The 24,877-nt window shown below is 42.3% G+C and overlaps 1 protein-coding gene across 4 annotated transcripts; it reads right to left on the reverse strand.

The window, feature by feature from the left end:
* Positions 1–1,051: 1,051 nt before the first annotated feature.
* LOC147444055 (uncharacterized) lies at positions 1,052–4,032 on the reverse strand. 4 transcript variants are annotated; one of them, XM_086527778.1, is made up of 4 exons: positions 2,872–4,032; positions 2,098–2,354; positions 1,772–1,969; positions 1,052–1,663 (listed from the first exon to the last, which is right to left on the reverse strand). In XM_086527778.1, exons 1-4 carry the CDS (start codon positions 3,764–3,766, stop codon positions 1,415–1,417), a joined length of 1,599 nt encoding a protein of 532 aa, XP_086383904.1. In that variant the 5' UTR covers positions 3,767–4,032; the 3' UTR covers positions 1,052–1,414. The 4 variants fall into 4 exon arrangements, with proteins under 4 accessions (XP_086383904.1, XP_086383903.1, XP_086383905.1 ...); XM_086527777.1 differs by having other exon boundaries at positions 1,053–1,663; positions 2,098–2,357; positions 2,872–4,030; XM_086527779.1 differs by having other exon boundaries at positions 1,449–1,638; positions 2,098–2,357.
* Positions 4,033–24,877: the final 20,845 nt, after the last annotated feature.

Genomic DNA, 24,877 nt, shown 5'->3' on the forward strand with positions numbered 1-24,877 from the left:
CTGATTTAGCTCCGACTTTAGTTGAAGCTTCCTGGTCTTGGTGTTCACTTCGAACACTTTGCCTAAGTTTCTTCATGTAATGGCGGGGGTTTCAGCATCCTGTAGATAGCCCATCATGCCATCTGTGATGCTCATAGAAAGTCAATACATCACTTTGCTCTGGCCTTGTTGCCAGTCCCTCAAAGCTTTCCTTTGTTCTGCTGTAGTATTTGCCTCGGGAATCTCTGGTTCCTTTTCATTGTCTCCTTCTACAGAGTTCCAATAACTTTTTTCTTTTTAGGAAATTTGTTATTCTGAACTTCCATTTTTCTCAAGCTTTTCAGTAACAATCTGACTGAAACCGTCTGACATTTTGAAGCACTAAGACAAAATAGCTGCAATCTGCAAAAACCTGCAAATCTGCTGAACCTGTTATCGTGGTACTTGTAACGCTTTTTACACTCAACGAGTGTCCACAATCAAGCGTACATACAACCACTGTACTTGTACAGTAAATTTCTGTATATTGCACTTTGGAGACCTGTTCAGAAACTTGTGCGAAAAACCCATAAATTTTTTTTTGCTGCGCAAGGCGCCTTCGGCATCTGCTCGTGGATTGCGAACGAAGGGATTGTGATGCTCTTGCTCTCTTAGCCTCTCTTGCCTGCACCAAGCTCTGATACCATGTAAAGAATGAGGATGCAAGAGAGCTACACAAAACAAACACAAAGCACACAGAGATGGAAAGCTTCTTCTTCTTCTTCACAGAAAAGAGAGTACAAAATGACTAAGTGCTAAAGCTGAAAAGTAACACATATGTACATGCGGTCACTAAGTGTGAACTCGCTAGAAGCGTACTAAACTGGCACTATAAGTGTAGTCCAACTGTAGAATCACTGGCAGAGATCCTCCATGTCGGTCACCTAACGCACCAGTGAGTAAATGCCGTAAGCGGCCAAGATCCGTAGTGGATGCCAGCTCAAGGTGTAGAGCTCGACATCTCAACAAGAGAGAGAGAGAGAGAGAGAGAGAGAGAGAGAACCCATTTTCAAGCAAAGAGAAAGGTCTTGGTTTATATAATCTCAAGATTTAGCATTTTAAAGAACAAATATCCACTTGAAACCATCACTACTTTTATCTCCAAGTCTTTTGAAAGAACCCAACCAAAAACTAAGTCCTTTGCCACTGGTTTAGCTAATGTACAATAGGCTTAAGAAAAGCAAAATAGTTACAAATATATAAGAGAGCACAAGCACAATGTCTCTCATATGACAGGTACAGCCAACCATATCATCTTTTCATTAAGGTCCTCCTTTGGCTCATCAATAGTATATCCTCATTTGTTGGCAACCATAGAATGATCTGCAAAAACAGTAGGGGATGGAGGAGATACCAGGCTCTCTTCTGGAATTGATGATGCCATGTCAGGATGAGTTTACATGTCAAGGATGTGAAGCGAAATAGGGCGGCAGGCACGCCGATACGCACTCAGTATGTCAAGGATAGATTGGACATTAAAGCATCTTATTTTTCTATCAGAAATGAACCAAGGCAGGACTTTCTCATTCCCAACTTGAGTTACCACGAGTTTCTTTTCAAGCCTATCTGCAACCTCTAGTTTCGTATGTAGGTGTTTTCTCGATGCTGCCGTGTCTGGACCTACATGTGTCACATGGCAAAATCCCTGCACTTTGTTCAAAAGCATTACTGTAAAAACCTAGCATAGTAGTAACACACTCATGCCCTTAAGGGTCTCACATTGTAAAGCTGCAAAGCTAATTCTTATCTTTACCTCTGTTGTTCCTCCTATTCCGACACCGAGAAATTCTTCGGCTTGGTTGGCCTGGAGCTCTATTTCGAACTCAGGAAACTCAAATCGAAACCACATCCTTATTGCTCTCACCACATCAAGGCTAGCAGCGCCACGAGACGGCTGCAGACCATATGTGCCAGTGCTTGAGATGCTTGACAGGCCACCATAGGAAGAGCTCTGCAGGGAAATCACAAGCAAAATGATGATAAAAAGTACCCACTTTATAATTCCTGAATGTAGCCTTCATGAGGAAAGAGCACAACAAGAAATGCTTTGAATTAAATGAGCTTCCTTCTAAGTTCTACCTCTAGGTCCAAGACAAAAGGCTCTGTTTGTATGTTGATAAAGAGGAGAGGCACCCCTGAGTTTATTGATGCATTGAACCAGCTTCTAGCCTGCGAAACTGTTTCGTCCACGTTGTTGAAACGCGAGAATTTGGTGTTCCACTGTGGGACCACCACCATAGAGTAGCATGAGCCGATGTGCGAATCATTGGGCGTGGCCTGTAACAATTCAGAGATGTCCACAGTGGCAGCTTTAACCTTCATGCCCTCTAGTTGCTCTACTGCATTAAAATGGAGACTGGTTTAGGCATTGGTCACACGATGCATAATTATCTGTTACTTTTTGAAATAACCGTGTCTCGTGCATGGTCACAAGTGCAATAGCTATTTGCCTTATTGGCAAGTCTTTTCCCAACTATGCCTATTTTGGCATAGCAACATCAGCAACATATTACTGATAACTGGTGCATGCGAGACCGCATCCTTACATCACACCTTAAAAAGGGGGGTGAGACAAGCCTCAAGAGGTTCACTATATGTAAACAACAGCGATTCCACATCATATAACTGCATCAGACACCACAAGCAGGAGAAATGAGTACTCACAGACACAAACACACAGTACTCAATCACATGCTTATGTGCCCTTTGATTGGTTCCTTTTGTATGTAGAAAATATTTAAAACAAGGAGCCTTGCATTGATCTCACGTGCTACATTGTTGACATAATTATGGCATGTCAGAATGGTTTTGCAGAAATGAAAAAAGTGGATCACTGATCGGTGGAGAGCACACCTTGTGCCTTCATCCATTCCTTGTAATCTTCAAATGTGAATTCATGAGATTGGTCTTGGCGATCCTGCAGTATTATTGGATTGGAAGTGGTCTTCAAATTCTTGTTTACAAGCTTTGCTTCTGTCGTGAATGGTTCGCCACGTCCTTGTCTCAACACTGTGATGATCAACTTCTGACCCGGGCAAGAATACTGCCGTAGGCCGTCGAGCAGAGCTTGCTTTCCACGATCGGAAGAAAGAGTTATTGTAGCTTTTTTCTTCCCTTCCAAACTCACATTTTTCACAATGTCCCCTGTGAGAAGCTTGGGCGCTGTATTAGAAGCATTTCCCTCCTTATTCACCTTGATGCATACAAATTTCTGCTGATTGTGATCTTCTGCCTCTCTGCTTGTCCCTGCTTCAGATTGTGTGTCCGAAGTTGTCCGTCCCGACAACATACGTAAGAGACTTTGTAAGGGGATTCTCTGATTTTGAGAATCTGAAGCTCTGGGTGAACCATTAATGTGCGTACTTGAGGATGAAGATCCCGTTGAAAACCATTGTGCATTCGAAGCTCGAGGGGTATTCAAAGGAGACACAGGCGTAGAGCTTCCATATTCTGCTGCCCGCGATGTGGATGCTTTGGGTGGATGGAAGGTTGGAGACATAGGCGTAGAGGTTCCATATTCCGCTGCTCGCGATGTGGATGCTTTGAGTGGGTGGAAGGTTGGAGACACAGGCGTAGATGTTCCATATTCCGCTGCCCGTGGTGTGGATGCTTCGGGTGGGTGGAAGGTTTGGTGAGATGGACCGTGTGAAGGTGAGGATGCCGCTGATGACATGGACGTTGTGATGTAGAGAGGCGGCAAGTGGGGGTCAGGAGGAGCTTGGATTGGTACTGTTGCAGAGGAGGACATGGCTTTTGAATCTACATATTGTGCTCAAATGGGGTATTTAGGAGCAGCAACGGCGCAGCGCAATGCTGCGCAAGGCAGAGTAATCGAGAGCTGGGTTTAGCTGACGCCTGCTGCAACGTCTGAAGAAGAATGCAATGCTGCCCACAAATGCGTGTGACGAAGGAGAAGACGAAGAAGAAGACCCATGGCTTCGCGACTTTCCAAGGGTCTGATGCACGATGGAAACGTTGACTATCCCACGAGAGAGAGAGAGAGAGAGAGAGAGAGAGAGAGAGAGAATCTATGCCTCTGTGCAACGAGGGGGTAGAAACAATATGCGTCATAATTCATGTGTTGCACATGGGAAAAAGATGATTTTGGAAATTAAATTGAAATGCTTTTGGGGTGTGTTTGATTTAGTTTAGACGCTCTAGACCAAAGAGTGTAAAAGTACATTTCGATGAAAGGGCAGTCCCTTTGAGGACTTAAATTACCCGTCCGCCTACTAAGCTACATCTTGGTGGATTTGTTGCCACTCTCACCCGTTCAGAGGTTTCGAGGTTTTGTGTCAATTGGACCCATGAGAAAGTTGACACTCATTTGGTTAATCAAGGCTTTCATATTTGTCCAACTTAAAGCACTTTGCATATCAACATGAGGTGATATTTCATCGTCGTTTTGTATGTAGATGATTTGCTAATTACTATTCCGAATGAGATATACATTGTTGAATTCAAGGCTTAATTGAATGCTACTTTTTAAGATGAAAGACTTGGGGCTTTTGCAACATTACTTGGGCATACATTTCAAGCAATGTGATGGAGGTATTGCTTTGTGCCAATCAAGATACATAGAGACATTACTTTTGGACTTGAGGACTGCAAACCTATTGCTACTCCAATTGAAACAGGTTTGAAATTGAGTCTTTATGATGCTTGAGATCTTGCGGAGGTCACTTTTTATCGGAATGCTATTGGATGCCTTATTTATGTATGCAATACGAGACCAGGTATTCAATTTGCACTCTCACAAGTCATCAGATTTATGCATAGCCCAGGGTCTAGGCATTAGTAGGCTATTAAAAGGATCATTTGCTACTCAAGTGACACTTTATATCTTGAGTTGTTTTATCCCAAGGGGGAATCATGGCCACCATATCTGCATACTTTTTTGGACTCAGATTGGGCTGGTTGTTATGACATACAAGTGTCCACAAGTGCTTTTTGTTTCATGCTTGGAAGTTCATACATATCGTGGTTGAGCAAGAAGAAATCTACTATGTCCACTTCCATTTGTGAGACTAAGTACAAGACAGACTTCACAGGTACGGTTAAGTGTGTATGGATCAGATGCCTTATGGATGATTTGGTTGTTGGACAACATGATCTACTAACATTCAGAGTGCGTTGGTAGGTATCAAGAACCTAGTTCATCGTCACACAAAGCATGTTGAGGTGCATTATCACTATGTTACAAAGAGATCAGAAGCTCAAAAATTTTATTGAATAAAATGTCCCTTCTGGAAGTGTAAACCTATAACTAATATGAACTATAATATACCCTCCTTTTGAGCACATGTGATATCCTGCATACCTACAAGGTGATAGACCATGCCACTCCAGGCACCTTTCACAATCATTAGTGAACCCCTATGTATACTCGTTTTGGTATAAGCATTCTCACTTTGTCGAAAGTTTCTATGTGCATATTGATAAAGAGTCAACATGTTTGGAGAACAATGTTGTCATAGTCTAAACACCAATTTAGAAATTTTGGGACTTATTCAAGTCCCATGATTTTTAAAAATGGGACTTCATATTTGAACTATAAATTATACAATCATACCCTTTGTATAACACTAAAATGTTATTTAAGTTCCATTTTCAAAGGGATCCCTTGCAATCTTACTCTTATTTCAATTTTAAACTATCGAAACACATCAAAAACTACTTTGTCTTGAAAAAAACATCAAGAAATTTGGCATCTTTCTAAGTAGACATGTAACATTTAATGGCCTAAAATCTTTTGTGTAGCGGAATTTAGCATGAACATAGTGGGCATTTCATTAGAGTTGATTCCTAATGAGAATTACAAGAGTGCTTGGGTGGAGAGAGCAACAAAAAGCATAACACCTAGTTAGATAGCATCGACAATACTTTCAAAAGAGAGAGAGCAATTAAGCTATTGACAACAGTTGAGGACCGGATTTGCATGGAGCCGGTCCCCCCTCCAAAAGGCTTTGTATTATGGTTTCTCCCATCAAGAGAGACATTGTACAATACAATTCTTTGTGTTCCTTCAAGACTAGCTAGTGCAATGAAGATGGAAGCTTCATACACCAAGCAAAACACTTAATCAAACACAACTTGAATTATCCCCGTTCTCAGACCCAAGACCTCACACACCTTCGAAGATGGTGAGAGCTAGCAGGGTATGAGAGTAGATTGAGAGGAAAAAGAAGTATCTTACGAGAAAGAAGTACATCTCCTCACATAATCACTCATATTAGCATAGCTTAGCTTAGTAATTAGCTTGGTAGAGAAGATGAGCATGCATTGAAGCTTGGCTCTTGGTTGGATTTGCATCCACATGCCAAGAGAGTGTTGATGTAGGCTTCTATCTCACAAGCTTGGAGTAGGTGATGAGCTCTCCATTAAAGCTTGGGAGGAGATAGAGTATTTTCCCTTCACACATGGTCAAGTGTGAGAGTGTGTGTGTCAATGCCCTGCAAAAATCACCCCCCCCCTCTCTTGGGCGAGCCCTAGCTGCTAAATAAGTCTGGCCTTTGCCTCATTGGACCTCCCCAGGTCAAGCCAATAGGAATTAAGCAGCATAAGTGATAGCCTTTAGACATGTGTCCCCCTTTCCCCTTTTGTGAGAGCTTTAGGTAATTAAATAATTAAACTAAACCCTCATTGGACCCCTTTGCCTCCTGGCCAATAGGAATCAGGCAAGCCATGGGGCTCCTGAATGCTCATTGGACCCCTTGGGAGACTGCCCAATAGTCTTCTAGGAGACTTAATTCTCATTGGTTTCTTTTATTAAATGTTTTTAAATTAATTAAACTAGATTTACTCTAGCTTAATTCTCATTGGTCCACTTCAAGGGTCTTCCAATAGGAATTGGGCACACCTTGTGGGCATCTGGCCTAGGGAGCTGACATGTGTCCCTCATTCCCTTTGTGTAAAGGGAGCCTGTGTGTGTGTGTGTGACTTTCTCTCTCATCCCCTAGCTTTGGGGCTCGCCCCCTCCCATGTAGGGATGTAGAAAGACTTTTTGGGCATACACTAAGCATCCAATTTTCCCTAGGGTTGACCTTTGGACACAACCTTTGAATTTTGGAACCTTAGCATTTTGGAAGTCTTAATGGCTGAACCTTAGGGTCTTTTTGGCCCATTGTTTCACATGGCTCTTTTGCAGATGGCCCCCCCTTTGGATCCCTATTTTCCCTCCTTTGGATCCCTACTGTGGCCGGTCTGCTAACTTAACCAATATTCTAGCTTTTTCTCCCTTGGCACTTCCCCACATTAAATGATCAGTTTAATATGAGAAAATCATTTAGGAGAATTAGATATTGATTATTATGACATTACCTCTCTCTTGAAATCATAGTCGTCCTCGACTATGGTGTAGAGAAGATAAAGCATATGCATGAGTCCTTTTCTTAGCGGGTAGAGGATCCCTATGTTACCCTACGACATCATTCCATAATGGATGACTAGTCCATTTGGCGCTTGAGAGCCTGAGGCTGCCACAAGCATGTCTGCACATTAGTCCTATCAGTCTTCCATCGTAGAGTGACAAGCTCTACTTGGTGTTCGGGAGACGTCGTCTCCGAAAACTTGATCTAAGCATGCATACTACTTCATTTTTGTGCACAAATAAAGAAAAAGAGAGTCTTATAAGACAAAAAATTTTTGTTCATTTTTAACATTTTGTACATTTGCTTACTCTTGGGAAGCATTGTAAGCATTGACAAGGTTTAGTTTATCCTTTAATTGTATGCCTTGCATCCATCTAGCATCTTCAAAAGGATAATTCTTAAACTTAATAAGATATCGTCTGATAGTCTTACCGCCTCTTAATACCTTGTCTTCATGTCGGAGAATGGACTCGGGCTGCAGCACCTCCTCGTGGTCCTCGATCTCCGGTGGGTCTTCAATAATTGGTTCTTGAGGTGGCTCTCCTTTGTAAGGCTTTAAGAGGCTCACATGAAAAGCATTGTGTATGAGCCAATGATTGGGCAACTTAAGTTGATAGGCCATCTCATTGATTGGCCTAAGAATCTGGAAGGGACCATAGTACCTTTTTGCTAGTTTAGCATAGTACCTTTGGTGGCCCGTAGGATTCTTGCCCGTAGTGTGCCTTAATCGAGCCTTGGGAAACTTTAACAAGACCCAATCGTTTTCTTTAAAGGCTTGGGCTCTTCTGTGCTTGTCAGCAGCAGCCTTTTGCCTTTGCTGTGAGATAGAGATAGCATCCTTAATCTTTTGGAAAGATTCTTGTAGGTCTCGGCTATACTCATCTGCAGCGAAGATCTTCCCATGTACCTTAAGTAGCAAGGGACTTTTTGATCTTCCCTCAATTACCTCGAAAGGTGCTTTTCCTGTAGAAGTATGTACAGTGTTATTGTAAGCATACTCTACTAAGGGTAAGTACTTCTCCCATTGTGATCTTTGATCTACTTCCGTTACATAGGCTTTTAGTAGATCGAGAATAGTTAGGTTAGCTATTTCACTTTGGCCATCAGTTTGTGGATGATAGGCCGAAGAGAAGTATAGCCTTGTTCCTAAATTCTCAAAGAGACCCTTCCAGAAATTACTGGTCATTCTAGGATCTCTATCCGACACTATGGACATTGGCAAGCCATGGTACTTGAAAATTTGTGAAATGAAGAGGGTTGCCATTTGATGGGCTTTGATAGTCTTTTTGACAGGTATAAAATGAGCTTGTTTACTGAACCTGTCTACTATCGTCCATATTCCCGTATTCCCATGGATAGACTTAGGCAATCCAAAGATAAAATCCATGGATATGCTCTCCCACGGTGAATTAGGGATTGGCAAGGGTTGAAGCAATCCAAGTTGCTTCCCTCTATCAAATTTTGTCTTTTGACATACCACACATTTGGAAACATACTCATGTATGTTCACTTTCATGGTAGGCCAATAGAAATATGTTTCAATTCCCTTTAGGGTAGACTGAATCCCTCTATGCCCCGCATATGGGGGAGCATGAGATTCATACATTACTTTCTCACGTAGTGAGTTAGTAACGCATAGTCTATTGCCATAGAGAAGATAACCATCTTGTAAAGTAAATGGTTCTTCTTTCTTCCCTAATGCAAGGGCTGAAATCACATCTCTAAAATCGGGATCAATAGCATACTCATCTATCATTAAAGATAGATCATTGTGAGTTGCTATGGAAACCGCATTCACTCTCGGTCGTCTTGAGAGTGCATCGGCTACTTGATTATGCTTGCCAGCAATGTGAGCAATATGAAAATGAAATTGCGAAAGGAAATTTGCCCACCTCATTTGTTTGTCGGAGAGCTTGGTCTGCGTCATGAAGTACTTAAGACTTTGGTGATCCGTTCGCAGAATGAAAGGAGTCCCCAATAAATAGTGCTTCCATGAGTCTAAGGCATGTAGAACTGCAAGGAGTTCTTTTTCGTATATGCCTAGAGCTTGCTCAACAGGGTCGAGCCTTCGACTCTCATAGCCTATGGCGTGCCCTTCTTGGAGCAGAACAGCCCCAAGGCAATCACCACAAGCATCACATTGGACCTCAAATGGTTTTGAGAGATCCGGTAGTGTAAGCACAGGTTGAGAGATAAGCTTTTCTTTAAGCTTTTCGAAAGCATTGTTCTCCTTAGCAGACCACGTATACCTAACATTTTTCTTTGTTAGGTCATGTAATGGTCCCGCAATTTGTGAGAACTTTTCTATGAAGCGTCTATAGTATGCACACATACCTATAAAGCTTCTTAGTTCATGAAGATTCCTTGGTTTAGGCCATCCTTTTATTACCTCTAACTTGGATGGATCCATTTGGATTCCATCTTGAGAGATAATGTGACCTAAATATTGAATCTCTTGCAAGAAAAATTCACTTTTCTTTCGATTAACATAAAGTTTATTCTCTCTTAAAACTTGAAATATTACCTGGAGGTGTTGCTTGTGTTCCTCTAATGAATTAGAGTAGATGATAATATCATCAAAGAACACTCCAGTGAAGGTTCGATGAGGTCTGAACAGCTTCTCCATCAAGCGGTTAAATGTGGCTGGTGCATTAGTCAAGCCAAAAGGCATGACAATGTATTCGTAAAGACCAAATGTAGTACGAAATGCGGTCTTTACAATGTCTTGATCAACTATCCTTATTTGATGATAGCCACTTTTTAGGTCAATCCTACTGAAGTAGGTCGATCCTTGTAGCTTATCAAATAGGTCTTCTACCCGTGGAACGGGAAACCTATTCTTGATAGTGATCCTATTTAGTGCTCTATAGTCGACACACATACGATATGTGCCGTCTTTCTTTTGCACTAATAGCACAGGTGAGCAAAATGGAGATGAGCTAGGCCTAACCATGCCCTTCTCAATTAACTCATGCACTTGCCGCATAATCTCCTCTTGTTGAGCTTGAGAAACTCTATAAGGAGGTTTGTTAGGCGGTGAACTTCCTGGAAGAAGTTCAATTGCATGGTCGTCATTACCTCGTTTAGGAGGTAGCTCACAAGGGATGTCGTCAATAAAGACATCTTGAAACCCCTTGAGAAAATTGGATAACTCTGATTCCTTTTGGTTGCTTTTATTTTCTTTTGCTAAAGCATTAGGTTCATTTTGAGAATCTTTAACAAAAATCATGTACACGGAAATAGACCTCTTTATTGACTTGTTGAAAGCTGGTGTATGTACATTGGGGATGGTGTTACCCATCTCCCTAGCATCTATATACATGTCCTTTTCCCTGAACTTAAAGGAGATTCTCCTTTCAGGAAATTTAACATGGGCAGCCAGACGGTCAAACCATGGTGCCCCTAGGATTACATCCTCATGCTTGAGAGGAGAGATAAAGAAATCCTCTTTGTCCACATAGCCTTGGACATGAAGCCTCAATTTCCCGATTAAGGGAGTGACTGAAGCTTCTTGCCCCTTGAAGGCACTGTCTGCGGGTAGGATATCTCCCATCTCGTAGGATTGTATGCCTAGCTTGGTGGCTAACTCCATAGATATAAAATTGTGAGTAGAACCAGGGTCAAAGAGAATAAAAGCATCATGTTCTCTTACCTTTCCCCAAGCATGGCATAGAGGAGATCCTTTGTGGTGAGTTTGGTGAATCTCCTCCTCTTGGATTTCAACCAAAGAAGCTCTAGGAGGATCTTGGCGGTTGTTCTTTTGGGGACAAGCGCGGTACGCATGCCCTTGTTCGCCGCACTTGAAACACCGGTTATCTTTACGATAACGCTCAAGCTCTTCAGGAGAGAGTTTATTCTTTCCTTTGTAAACTCCCTTCTCTTTAGCTTTGTTGGAATTGCCCTTAGGAGACTTTTGGACATTGTCCTTCCCCTTAGGCTCATTGGAACCCTTGTTTTCCGGGGGCCTATTATTTCTTTTACCCCCCGTTTGGAAATTGATTCGCGAGGCCACCATAGTATGGTGTATTACCGCCGATATGGTACGTGGCCTTTGGGAGTTGACATACTCCGCCATTTCTTCGGTTAAGCCCGCACAAAATTGTTGCTTTTGCTCTCCAAAATCCAACTTTTTGAAGACAGTGGCTTTGAGTTGTAGGTCCCAAAACTTGTCTACATATTTGTGGATGGATTCATTGGGAGAGAGCTTTAAGCTTCGCCATTCGGTGAGTACTTTGTCTTTGGCATCGGTGGCCAAAAATTGCTTCATAATGGAAGCTCTTAAAGCCTTCCATGTTCGTGGAGCTTCACCGTTGGCTCGTAGGCTAGACCACCATTGTCTGGCGGACTTTTGAAAGTGCATAGCTACATGGCGTAGCTTAGAGGACTCCGTGAAGCCCTCATCTCCAAACGCCGCATCGAATTGCTGGATAAAGGCCAAAACTTTGTCTGTAGCACCGAAGGTGCCATCATAGGTAAGGAAAGAGATGCTCTTCCCTCCCTCTTTGAATTTCTTCAGCTTGGACGACCTCTTCCATGCGGCATAGGATTTTCTATGGCCTCTTCTTTTTGATGGTTCAAAAGTTGCACCATCACTTTCTTCAGAAGATGAAGAATTTGAAGAAGGTGGAGAAGAGGGTGACCTCTTTCTCGCCTTTTTCTTGTCTTGATCTTTGTCGTCTTCACCATAGCTTTCATAAGAGGAAGAGGATGAAGAAGATGGAGAAGAGGGTGTCCTCTTTCTCGCCTTTTTCTTCTCTTGCTTTTTATCATCCCTCTTTGAATTATGGCGTGGAGAAGAGTGTGATGGTCTTCTCCGCTTTGGTGGTGATGGAGAGCGTTTAGCCCGCCGTCTTCGTGGAGCCATCTCCGCCGAGGTGGCGGGAGACTCGCTTCTTTCTCCTTCCTTTGGTGGAGGCTCTTGAGTTCTCCTTTGGGAAGGAGATGCATCATCAAGAAGTAAGTTCTTGAGCCCTTCATATGGATTCTCTTCTTCTTCCCGAATCGGAGAGAGACCTCTTTTGGTAGTCTCACAAGGAGGCTTACTAGGTGTTCTCTCGTCATGGTGATGAGCTTGGAGAATCCCGTGAGCACGGAGCTGCCGTTGCACTTCACTTTGGAGAGATGGATTGCCCATGGCTTGTTGAAGCCTAGAAATAAGATAATTAACAAGCATTGAAGCATCATTAGTAGCTTGCTCATGAGCAAAATCAAAGTTATCAACATTAATTTCACTCTCTTTAATATTGTCAGCCATTCTAACAACTTTTAGGTGTAAACTTTTTAGGTGTACTTTGGCACTTCAAGCCCTAGTTGCTACTCCTCTTTACCCCTTTAGAAAAAGCACTCAAGCTACTGTACCCGCGGCTCGAATACCATTAATTGCAAGGAATAGAAGAGAGGGTCTTTCGACACCAAAACAGCACCGGCTCCTGTCAAGCTTCTAATAGCTCAATAGTGGTTAAGCCGTAGGCAAGCCCCGTAGGACTCCACTATTAAGACCATAGCTCTCGACGGTGATGCCCCGTTAACTGCACAAAGGCAGGCGCACTGAAAGGCTGAAAAATCCCTATTCTACTTACTCACAGGCAATTAATAATACCAACCATTTGTAGCTAGCTTGAGGACCTCCCTTCTTGAGCAAGAAAAGAGAAACCTTGAGCTCTGATACCAATGTAACATTTAATGGCCTAAAATCTTTGTGTAGCGGAATTTAGCATGAACATAGTGGGCATTTCATTAGAGTTGATTCCTAATGAGAATTACAAGAGTGCTTGGGTGGAGAGAGCAACAAAAAGCATAACACCTAGTTAGATAGCATCGACAATACTTTCAAAAGAGAGAGAGCAATTAAGCTATTGACAACAGTTGAGGACCGGATTTGCATGGAGCCGGTCCCCCCTCCAAAAGGCTTTGTATTATGGTTTCTCCCATCAAGAGAGACATTGTACAATACAATTCTTTGTGTTCCTTCAAGACTAGCTAGTGCAATGAAGATGGAAGCTTCATACACCAAGCAAAACACTTAATCAAACACAACTTGAATTATCCCCGTTCTCAGACCCAAGACCTCACACACCTTCGAAGATGGTGAGAGCTAGCAGGGTATGAGAGTAGATTGAGAGGAAAAAGAAGTATCTTACGAGAAAGAAGTACATCTCCTCACATAATCACTCATATTAGCATAGCTTAGCTTAGTAATTAGCTTGGTAGAGAAGATGAGCATGCATTGAAGCTTGGCTCTTGGTTGGATTTGCATCCACATGCCAAGAGAGTGTTGATGTAGGCTTCTATCTCACAAGCTTGGAGTAGGTGATGAGCTCTCCATTAAAGCTTGGGAGGAGATAGAGTATTTTCCCTTCACACATGGTCAAGTGTGAGAGTGTGTGTGTCAATGCCTGCAAAAATCAGCCCCCCCCTCTCTTGGGCGAGCCCTAGCTGCTAAATAAGTCTGGCCTTTGCCTCATTGGACCTCCCCAGGTCAAGCCAATAGGAATTAAGCAGCATAAGTGATAGCCTTTAGACATGTGTCCCCCTTTCCCCTTTTGTGAGAGCTTTAGGTAATTAAATAATTAAACTAAACTCTCATTGGACCCCTTTGCCTCCTGGCCAATAGGAATCAGGCAAGCCATGGGGCTCCTGAATGCTCATTGGACCCCTTGGGAGACTGCCCAATAGTCTTCTAGGAGACTTAATTCTCATTGGTTTCTTTTATTAAATGTTTTTAAATTAATTAAACTAGATTTACTCTAGCTTAATTCTCATTGGTCCACTTCAAGGGTCTTCCAATAGGAATTGGGCACACCTTGTGGGCATCTGGCCTAGGGAGCTGACATGTGTCCCTCATTCCCTTTGTGTAAAGGGAGCCTGTGTGTGTGTGTGTGGCTTTCTCTCTCATCCCCTAGCTTTGGGGCTCGCCCCCTCCCATGTAGAGATGTAGAAAGACTTTTTGGGCATACACTAAGCATCCAATTTTCCCTAGGGTTGACCTTTGGACACAACCTTTGAATTTTGGAACCTTAGCATTTTGGAAGTCTTAATGGCTGAACCTTAGGGTCTTTTTGGCCCATTGTTTCACATGGCTCTTTTGCAGATGGCCCCCCCTTTGGATCCCTATTTTCCCTCCTTTGGATCCCTACTGTGGCCGGTCTGCTAACTTAACCAATATTCTAGCTTTTTCTCCCTTGGCACTTCCCCACATTAAATGATCAGTTTAATATGAGAAAATCATTTAGGAGAATTAGATATTGATTATTATGACATTACCTCTCTCTTGAAATCATAGTCGTCCTCGACTATGGTGTAGAGAAGATAAAGCATATGCATGAGTCCTTTTCTTAGCGGGTAGAGGATCCCTATGTTACCCTACGACATCATTCCATAATGGATGACTAGTCCATTTGGCGCTTGAGAGCCTGAGGCTGCCGCAAGCATGTCTGCACATTAGTCCTATCAGTCTTCCATCGTAGAGTGACAAGCTCTACTTGGTGTTCGGGAGACGTTGTCTCCGCAAACTTGATCTAAGCATGCATACTACTTCATTTTTGTGCACAAATAAAGAAAAAGAGAGTCTTATAAGACAAAAAATTTTTGTTCATTTTTAACATTTTGTACATTTGCTTACTCTTGGGAAGCATTGTAAGCATTGACAAGGTTTAGTTTATCCTTTAATTGTATGCCTTGCATCCATCTAGCATCTTCAAAAGGATAATTCTTAAACTTAATAAGATATCGTCTGATAGTCTTACCGCCTCTTAATACCTTGTCTTCATGTCGGAGAATGGACTCGGGCTGCAGCACCTCCTCGTGGTCCTCGATCTCCGGTGGGTCTTCAATAATTGGTTCTTGAGGTGGCTCTCCTTTGTAAGGCTTTAAGAGGCTCACATGAAAAGCATTGTGTATGAGCCAATGATTGGGCAACTTAAGTTGATAGGCCATCTCATTGATTGGCCTAAGAATCTGGAAGGGACCATAGTACCTTTTTGCTAGTTTAGCATAGTACCTTTGGTGGCCCGTAGGATTCTTGCCCGTAGTGTGCCTTAATCGAGCCTTGGGAAACTTTAACAAGACCCAATCGTTTTCTTTAAAGGCTTGGGCTCTTCTGTGCTTGTCAGCAGCAGCCTTTTGCCTTTGCTGTGAGATAGAGATAGCATCCTTAATCTTTTGGAAAGATTCTTGTAGGTCTCGGCTATACTCATCTGCAGCGAAGATCTTCCATGTACCTTAAGTAGCAAGGGACTTTTTGATCTTCCCTCAATTACCTCGAAAGGTGCTTTTCCTGTAGAAGTATGTACAGTGTTATTGTAAGCATACTCTACTAAGGGTAAGTACTTCTCCCATTGTGATCTTTGATCTACTTCCGTTACATAGGCTTTTAGTAGATCGAGAATAGTTAGGTTAGCTATTTCACTTTGGCCATCAGTTTGTGGATGATAGGCCGAAGAGAAGTATAGCCTTGTTCCTAAATTCTCAAAGAGACCCTTCCAGAAATTACTGGTCATTCTAGGATCTCTATCCGACACTATGGACATTGGCAAGCCATGGTACTTGAAAATTTGTGAAATGAAGAGGGTTGCCATTTGATGGGCTTTGATAGTCTTTTTGACAGGTATAAAATGAGCTTATTTACTGAACCTGTCTACTATCGTCCATATTCCCGTATTCCCATGGATAGACTTAGGCAATCCAAAGATAAAATCCATGGATATGCTCTCCCACGGTGAATTAGGGATTGGCAAGGGTTGAAGCAATCCAAGTTGCTTCCCTCTATCAAATTTTGTCTTTTGACATACCACACATTTGGAAACATACTCATGTATGTTCACTTTCATGGTAGGCCAATAGAAATATGTTTCAATTCCCTTTAGGGTAGACTGAATCCCTCTATGCCCCGCATATGGGGGAGCATGAGATTCATACATTACTTTCTCACGTAGTGAGTTAGTAACGCATAGTCTATTGCCATAGAGAAGATAACCATCTTGTAAAGTAAATGGTTCTTCTTTCTTCCCTAATGCAAGGGCTGAAATCACATCTCTAAAATCGGGATCAATAGCATACTCATCTATCATTAAAGATAGATCATTGTGAGTTGCTATGGAAACCGCATTCACTCTCGGTCGTCTTGAGAGTGCATCGGCTACTTGATTATGCTTGCCAGCAATGTGAGCAATATGAAAATGAAATTGCGAAAGGAAATTTGCCCACCTCATTTGTTTGTCGGAGAGCTTGGTCTGCGTCATGAAGTACTTAAGACTTTGGTGATCCGTTCGCAGAATGAAAGGAGTCCCCAATAAATAGTGCTTCCATGAGTCTAAGGCATGTAGAACTGCAAGGAGTTCTTTTCGTATATGCCTAGAGCTTGCTCAACAGGGTCGAGCCTTCGACTCTCATAGCCTATGGCGTGCCCTTCTTGGAGCAGAACAGCCCCAAGGCAATCACCACAAGCATCACATTGGACCTCAAATGGTTTTGAGAGATCCGGTAGTGTAAGCACAGGTTGAGAGATAAGCTTTTCTTTAAGCTTTTCGAAAGCATTGTTCTCCTTAGCAGACCACGTATACCTAACATTTTTCTTTGTTAGGTCATGTAATGGTCCCGCAATTTGTGAGAACTTTTCTATGAAGCGTCTATAGTATGCACACATACCTATAAAGCTTCTTAGTTCATGAAGATTCCTTGGTTTAGGCCATCCTTTTATTACCTCTAACTTGGATGGATCCATTTGGATTCCATCTTGAGAGATAATGTGACCTAAATATTGAATCTCTTGCAAGAAAAATTCACTTTTCTTTCGATTAACATAAAGTTTATTCTCTCTTAAAACTTGAAATATTACCTGGAGGTGTTGCTTGTGTTCCTCTAATGAATTAGAGTAGATGATAATATCATCAAAGAACACTCCAGTGAAGGTTCGATGAGGTCTGAACAGCTTCTCCATCAAGCGGTTAAATGTGGCTGGTGCATTAGTCAAGCCAAAAGGCATGACAATGTATTCGTAAAGACCAAATGTAGTACAAAATGCGGTCTTTACAATGTCTTGATCAACTATCCTTATTTGATGATAGCCACTTTTTAGGTCAATCCTACTGAAGCAGGTCGATCCTTGTAGCTTATCAAATAGGTCTTCTACCCGTGGAACGGGAAACCTATTCTTGATAGTGATCCTATTTAGTGCTCTATAGTCGACACACATACGATATGTGCCGTCTTTCTTTTGCACTAATAGCACAGGTGAGCAAAATGGAGATGAGCTAGGCCTAACCATGCCCTTCTCAATTAACTCATGCACTTGCCGCATAATCTCCTCTTGTTGAGCTTGAGAAACTCTATAAGGAGGTTTGTTAGGCGGTGAACGTCCTGGAAGAAGTTCAATTGCATGGTCGTCATTACCTCGTTTAGGAGGTAGCTCACAAGGGATGTCGTCAATAAAGACATCTTGAAACCCCTTGAGAAAATTGGATAACTCTGATTCCTTTTGGTTGCTTTTATTTTCTTTTGCTAAAGCATTAGGTTCATTTTGAGAATCTTTAACAAAAATCATGTACACGGAAATAGACCTCTTTATTGACTTGTTGAAAGCTGGTGTATGTACAATGGGGATGGTGTTACCCATCTCCCTAGCATCTATATACATGTCCTTTTCCCTGAACTTAAAGGAGATTCTCCTTTCAGGAAATTTAACATGGGCAGCCAGACGGTCAAACCATGGTGCCCCTAGGATTACATCCTCATGCTTGAGAGGAGAGATAAAGAAATCCTCTTTGTCCACATAGCCTTGGACATGAAGCCTCAATTTCCCGATTAAGGGAGTGACTGAAGCTTCTTGCCCCTTGAAGGCACTGTCTGCGGGTAGGATATCTCCCATCTCGTAGGATTGTATGCCTAGCTTGGTGGCTAACTCCATAGATATAAAATTGTGAGTAGAACCAGGGTCAAAGAGAATAAAAGCATCATGTTCTCTTACCTTTCCCCAAGCATGGCATAGAGGAGATCCTTTGTGGTGAGTTTGGTGAATCTCCTCCTCTTGGATTTCAACCAAAGAAGCTCTAGGAGGATCTTGGCGGTTGTTCTTTTGGGGACAAGCGCGGTACGCATGCCCTTGTTCGCCGCACTTGAAACACCGGTTATCTTTACGATAACGCTCAAGCTCTTCAGGAGAGAGTTTATTCTTTCCTTTGTAAACTCCCTTCTCTTTAGCTTTGTTGGAATTGCCCTTAGGAGACTTTTGGACATTGTCCTTCCCCTTAGGCTCATTGGAACCCTTGTTTTCCGGGGGCCTATTATTTCTTTTACCCCCCGTTTGGAAATTGATTCGCGAGGCCACCATAGTATGGTGTATTACCGCCGATATGGTACGTGGCCTTTGGGAGTTGACATACTCCGCCATTTCTTCGGTTAAGCCCGCACAAAATTGTTGCTTTTGCTCTCCAAAATCCAACTTTTTGAAGACAGTGGCTTTGAGTTGTAGGTCCCAAAACTTGTCTACATATTTGTGGATGGATTCATTGGGAGAGAGCTTTAAGCTTCGCCATTCGGTGAGTACTTTGTCTTTGGCATCGGTGGCCAAAAATTGCTTCATAATGGAAGCTCTTAAAGCCTTCCATGTTCGTGGAGCTTCACCGTTGGCTCGTAGGCTAGACCACCATTGTCTGGCGGACTTTTGAAAGTGCATAGCTACATGGCGTAGCTTAGAGGACTCCGTGAAGCCCTCATCTCCAAACGCCGCATCGAATTGCTGGATAAAGGCCAAAACTTTGTCTGTAGCACCGAAGGTGCCATCATAGGTAAGGAAAGAGATGCTCTTCCCTCCCTCTTTGAATTTCTTCAGCTTGGACGACCTCTTCCATGCGGCATAGGATTTTCTATGGCCTCTTCTTTTTGATGGTTCAAAAGTTGCACCATCACTTTCTTCAGAAGATGAAGAATTTGAAGAAGGTGGAGAAGAGGGTGACCTCTTTCTCGCCTTTTTCTTGTCTTGATCTTTGTCGTCTTCACCATAGCTTTCATAAGAGGAAGAGGATGAAGAAGATGGAGAAGAGGGTGTCCTCTTTCTCGCCTTTTTCTTCTCTTGCTTTTTATCATCCCTCTTTGAATTATGGCGTGGAGAAGAGTGTGATGGTCTTCTCCGCTTTGGTGGTGATGGAGAGCGTTTAGCCCGCCGTCTTCGTGGAGCCATCTCCGCCGAGGTGGCGGGAGACTCGCTTCTTTCTCCTTCCTTTGGTGGAGGCTCTTGAGTTCTCCTTTGGGAAGGAGATGCATCATCAAGAAGTAAGTTCTTGAGCCCTTCATATGGATTCTCTTCTTCTTCCCGAATCGGAGAGAGACCTCTTTTGGTAGTCTCACAAGGAGGCTTACTAGGTGTTCTCTCGTCATGGTGATGAGCTTGGAGAATCCCGTGAGCACGGAGCTGCCGTTGCACTTCACTTTGGAGAGATGGATTGCCCATGGCTTGTTGAAGCCTAGAAATAAGATAATTAACAAGCATTGAAGCATCATTAGTAGCTTGCTCATGAGCAAAATCAAAGTTATCAACATTAATTTCACTCTCTTTAATATTGTCAGCCATTCTAACAACTTTTAGGTGTAAACTTTTTAGGTGTACTTTGGCACTTCAAGCCCTAGTTGCTACTCCTCTTTACCCCTTTAGAAAAAGCACTCAAGCTACTGTACCCGCGGCTCGAATACCATTAATTGCAAGGAATAGAAGAGAGGGTCTTTCGACACCAAAACAGCACCGGCTCCTGTCAAGCTTCTAATAGCTCAATAGTGGTTAAGCCGTAGGCAAGCCCCGTAGGACTCCACTATAAAGACCATAACTCTCGACGGTGATGCCCCGTTAACTGCACAAAGGCAGGCGCACTGAAAGGCTGAAAAATCCCTATTCTACTTACTCACAGGCAATTAATAATACCAACCATTTGTAGCTAGCTTGAGGACCTCCCTTCTTGAGCAAGAAAAGAGAAACCTTGAGCTCTGATACCAATGTAACATTTAATGGCCTAAAATCTTTTGTGTAGCGGAATTTAGCATGAACATAGTGGGCATTTCATTAGAGTTGATTCCTAATGAGAATTACAAGAGTGCTTGGGTGGAGAGAGCAACAAAAAGCATAACACCTAGTTAGATAGCATCGACAATACTTTCAAAAGAGAGAGAGCAATTAAGCTATTGACAACAGTTGAGGACCGGATTTGCATGGAGCCGGTCCCCCCTCCAAAAGGCTTTGTATTATGGTTTCTCCCATCAAGAGAGACATTGTACAATACAATTCTTTGTGTTCCTTCAAGACTAGCTAGTGCAATGAAGATGGAAGCTTCATACACCAAGCAAAACACTTAATCAAACACAACTTGAATTATCCCCGTTCTCAGACCCAAGACCTCACACACCTTCGAAGATGGTGAGAGCTAGCAGGGTATGAGAGTAGATTGAGAGGAAAAAGAAGTATCTTACGAGAAAGAAGTACATCTCCTCACATAATCACTCATATTAGCATAGCTTAGCTTAGTAATTAGCTTGGTAGAGAAGATGAGCATGCATTGAAGCTTGGCTCTTGGTTGGATTTGCATCCACATGCCAAGAGAGTGTTGATGTAGGCTTCTATCTCACAAGCTTGGAGTAGGTGATGAGCTCTCCATTAAAGCTTGGGAGGAGATAGAGTATTTTCCCTTCACACATGGTCAAGTGTGAGAGTGTGTGTGTCAATGCCCTGCAAAAATCAGCCCCCCCCCTCTCTTGGGCGAGCCCTAGCTGCTAAATAAGTCTGGCCTTTGCCTCATTGGACCTCCCCAGGTCAAGCCAATAGGAATTAAGCAGCATAAGTGATAGCCTTTAGACATGTGTCCCCCTTTCCCCTTTTGTGAGAGCTTTAGGTAATTAAATAATTAAACTAAACTCTCATTGGACCCCTTTGCCTCCTGGCCAATAGGAATCAGGCAAGCCATGGGGCTCCTGAATGCTCATTGGACCCCTTGGGAGACTGCCCAATAGTCTTCTAGGAGACTTAATTCTCATTGGTTTCTTTTATTAAATGTTTTTAAATTAATTAAACTAGATTTACTCTAGCTTAATTCTCATTGGTCCACTTCAAGGGTCTTCCAATAGGAATTGGGCACACCTTGTGGGCATCTGGCCTAGGGAGCTGACATGTGTCCCTCATTCCCTTTGTGTAAAGGGAGCCTGTGTGTGTGTGTGTGTGGCTTTCTCTCTCATCCCCTAGCTTTGGGGCTCGCCCCCTCCCATGTAGGGATGTAGAAAGACTTTTTGGGCATACACTAAGCATCCAATTTTCCCTAGGGTTGACCTTTGGACACAACCTTTGAATTTTGGAACCTTAGCATTTTGGAAGTCTTAATGGCTGAACCTTAGGGTCTTTTTGGCCCATTGTTTCACATGGCTCTTTTGCAGATGGCCCCCCCTTTGGATCCCTATTTTCCCTCCTTTGGATCCCTACTGTGGCCGGTCTGCTAACTTAACCAATATTCTAGCTTTTTCTCCCTTGGCACTTCCCCACATTAAATGATCAGTTTAATATGAGAAAATCATTTAGGAGAATTAGATATTGATTATTATGACAAGACATCTTAAAGAATTCATGCAAAAAAACAACGGATTATTTGCATGCTATGCCTCTAGAAGTGCTTATCAAGTGCTTTTTTCTTATTAAAAAAAACTATAGTAATGTCATTGCTAGTGCCCTTTGTTACTTTGTCAGAGACTCACAAAAATAATTAAATAATCATTTTATTCATCTAGTAAATGCAAGATACAAGACATCTTTGGTGACATTTAGAGTTACAACTTGCAAAACTCATCCCTTCTTTTGACACAAACTCCTATGAGTAATATAGGGCATTCCCACAGAACATACATAGGCTTCAATACATTAGTATGGTATGCACAACAAGATCCATTTTACATCAAATGGGGGTGAAAGAGAAAGTACATCAATGAACATAGGGTTGGATCTACACTGATGAATCTACCTAAATGTTCTCTACACTAAGAAAGCAGTTTGTCCACTTAGATATGATTTGTGCCATCTTGCTACCATTTTCAAAAAATGCAATGATTTGCTATTATAGAGAGTTTGACTCACCACATAGAGAGGAATGGATCTATCTTTGATGATTGTAACCCCCCTGAGGTATATGCACTATATCTATCTTTGATAGCATATTTGGATCCTCTCTTTATCGGGATGGGGATCCTAGTTTTCTTTCATTCTCTATCTCAAGATAGCTTGTGATAATACTCTCTATTGATTGATAGGCACTTGGATAGCATGTGGTAAGAAGGCCTCAGATACCCAATTGATCTCTCTAGAAATCTATCATCCACAATGCTCATGACCTCTACAACATAGCATCCTCTCTGGTTTGGGTGAGAGCTATATATGCGGCATATGTAAAGCTATTATAGGTCATGTCTTAGAACTCTATTTGGTTCACTATGTGTGATGTAGAGGTAGTTAAGGTGTGGAACACCCATGTTATATTGGAATGAAGGCAAGTTGTTCATGCCAACACTACACATCATGGCCTATATTATGTTAAAAAATAGACCTAAGTTTACATGTGCAAACTAGACAACTACATGCTTTTTTGACTCAATTTCTTGGCCTTAAGTCAAACAAAGCCCATGATGTTTAGAGGTTTGAACTTAAGTTCAAGTCTTCCTACACATCATGGCCCTAGGGTTTTGGGCTTTAAGCTCAAAAGCCAAGCTATGATGTGTTAGTAGTCATGCATGATCTTAAGTTCAAGCTTGGATGGGCACCATGACCCTCTGCTATGTTGAAAATCAAATCTTAGATATGATGTGCAATGCAGAAAGTTACAGCAAGACTTAAGCTTTATTTTGGGCCTAGTCAAGTAAGAATAATGGTAATAGCTCACCTAAGGGCCAACTAAAACATGAGCTTGAACCTCATGTGACAAAATAAACAATCTAGGTTTCAATTTCAAGAAGCAGCCATGATGAAAAAATAGGGACTCATGATTAAGCTTGAACCTCACAAGGACTTTTTTGCTTTAAGCATAAAGAAAAATCAAGAATCTCTAGAGGCTCGAACTTAAGTTCGAATCTCATTGCACATCATGGCAAAAACAAAAAATCCATAACATGCAAAGGCTCAAACTTAAGTTCGAGCCTCAATGCACATCATGGCATGGGTCTTTTGTCGTTGAGACCAAAAAACAAATCCATAACATGCAAAGGCTCGAACTTAAGTTCGAGCCTCATAGCACATCATGGCATGTGTCTTAAGCTCAAGCCTCATTGCACATGGCACGGGTGTTTTGGCTTTGAGACCAAAAATTAACTCCATGACGTGCAAAGGCTTGAGCTTAAGTTCAAGCCTCGTAGCACATAATAGCCGGCCTGGATCTTAAGCTTGAGCCTCATTGCACAACATCATGACCAAGGTCTTTTGGCTTTGAACAAAAAAAAAAAACATAATGTGAAAAGGCTTGTTCTTAAATTCGAGCCTCATAGTAAATCATGACGTGGATCTTAAGTTTGATACTCGTTGCACAACATCATGGTCTAGGTCTTTTGGCTTTGAGACCATAAAACAAATCCATAATGTTCAAAGGCTCGAAATCAAGTTCAAGCCTAATAACGCATCATGGTTTGGGTCTCTTGGCTTTTAGACTAGAAAACAAAATCAAAATGTGGAGAGGCTTGTTTTGGGACCCCTCTTGCACCTTCACATCCCATTGAATCTGCTTTGCTCTTAACATTGCAAGCTTCTTGCTTTCTGTCAACCTTGAAAATACATCAAACAATAGAGTTTATATATGCTTATGCTTACCTAGAGTGGGCCATAGCTAGAGGATTTTATGACGGGCAGATTCCTTCAGCATCTAAAGTCAGAGAGCCAAGAATTGGCCAATGCCACTCATAGGATGCCCAAACTCTCTCCCTTGTATCCATGTCAACCTAGTTGTTCCCTAGCCATGTGGATTGGTAACTTCCATGCGGAGGCCGCATTGGAAATTGGTGGTTGTGTTCCTTGAGTACTTATCTCCATCCTATGAGCCTTTTGAATCCTATGTGAATGCACATACGAACTTGATGTTGCACCTCAACGAAGTTGAGACAGATGATAGCTTCAACGACGAGCAAGAGATGAAGCCTTTTGAGTCCCATGAGGTGGTACATAGAGCCAATTCACATGGGGGCTTGGTTGCCAACTAGTTTGCAACTTATTGCAAACTATTTCTATTTCCATGGCTTGGTTGCGAGATTTTGCCAACTTTTGGTTGGGAACTAGTTGCGCTTCTACTCCACCCCCAAGGGGTGAATCAAGACGGCAACTGCACAACACGACAAAGAGTGGAACCGTCAATGCTACATTTTTGGAAATAACGACGTCTCTCTCTCTCCTCTTTCTTACCTGTTCTGTAGAGAAAACCATGCGCATGAGAACTCAGTAGGGATTAGTGCTCGGTTGCGAACTAGTCTGCAACGAGTAGGCCATGTGAACT

The sequence above is a fragment of the Adiantum capillus-veneris genome, chromosome 13, assembly GCF_014529385.1.
Source record: "Adiantum capillus-veneris isolate H3 chromosome 13, ASM1452938v2, whole genome shotgun sequence".
Taxonomy (NCBI): domain Eukaryota; kingdom Viridiplantae; phylum Streptophyta; class Polypodiopsida; order Polypodiales; family Pteridaceae; genus Adiantum; species Adiantum capillus-veneris.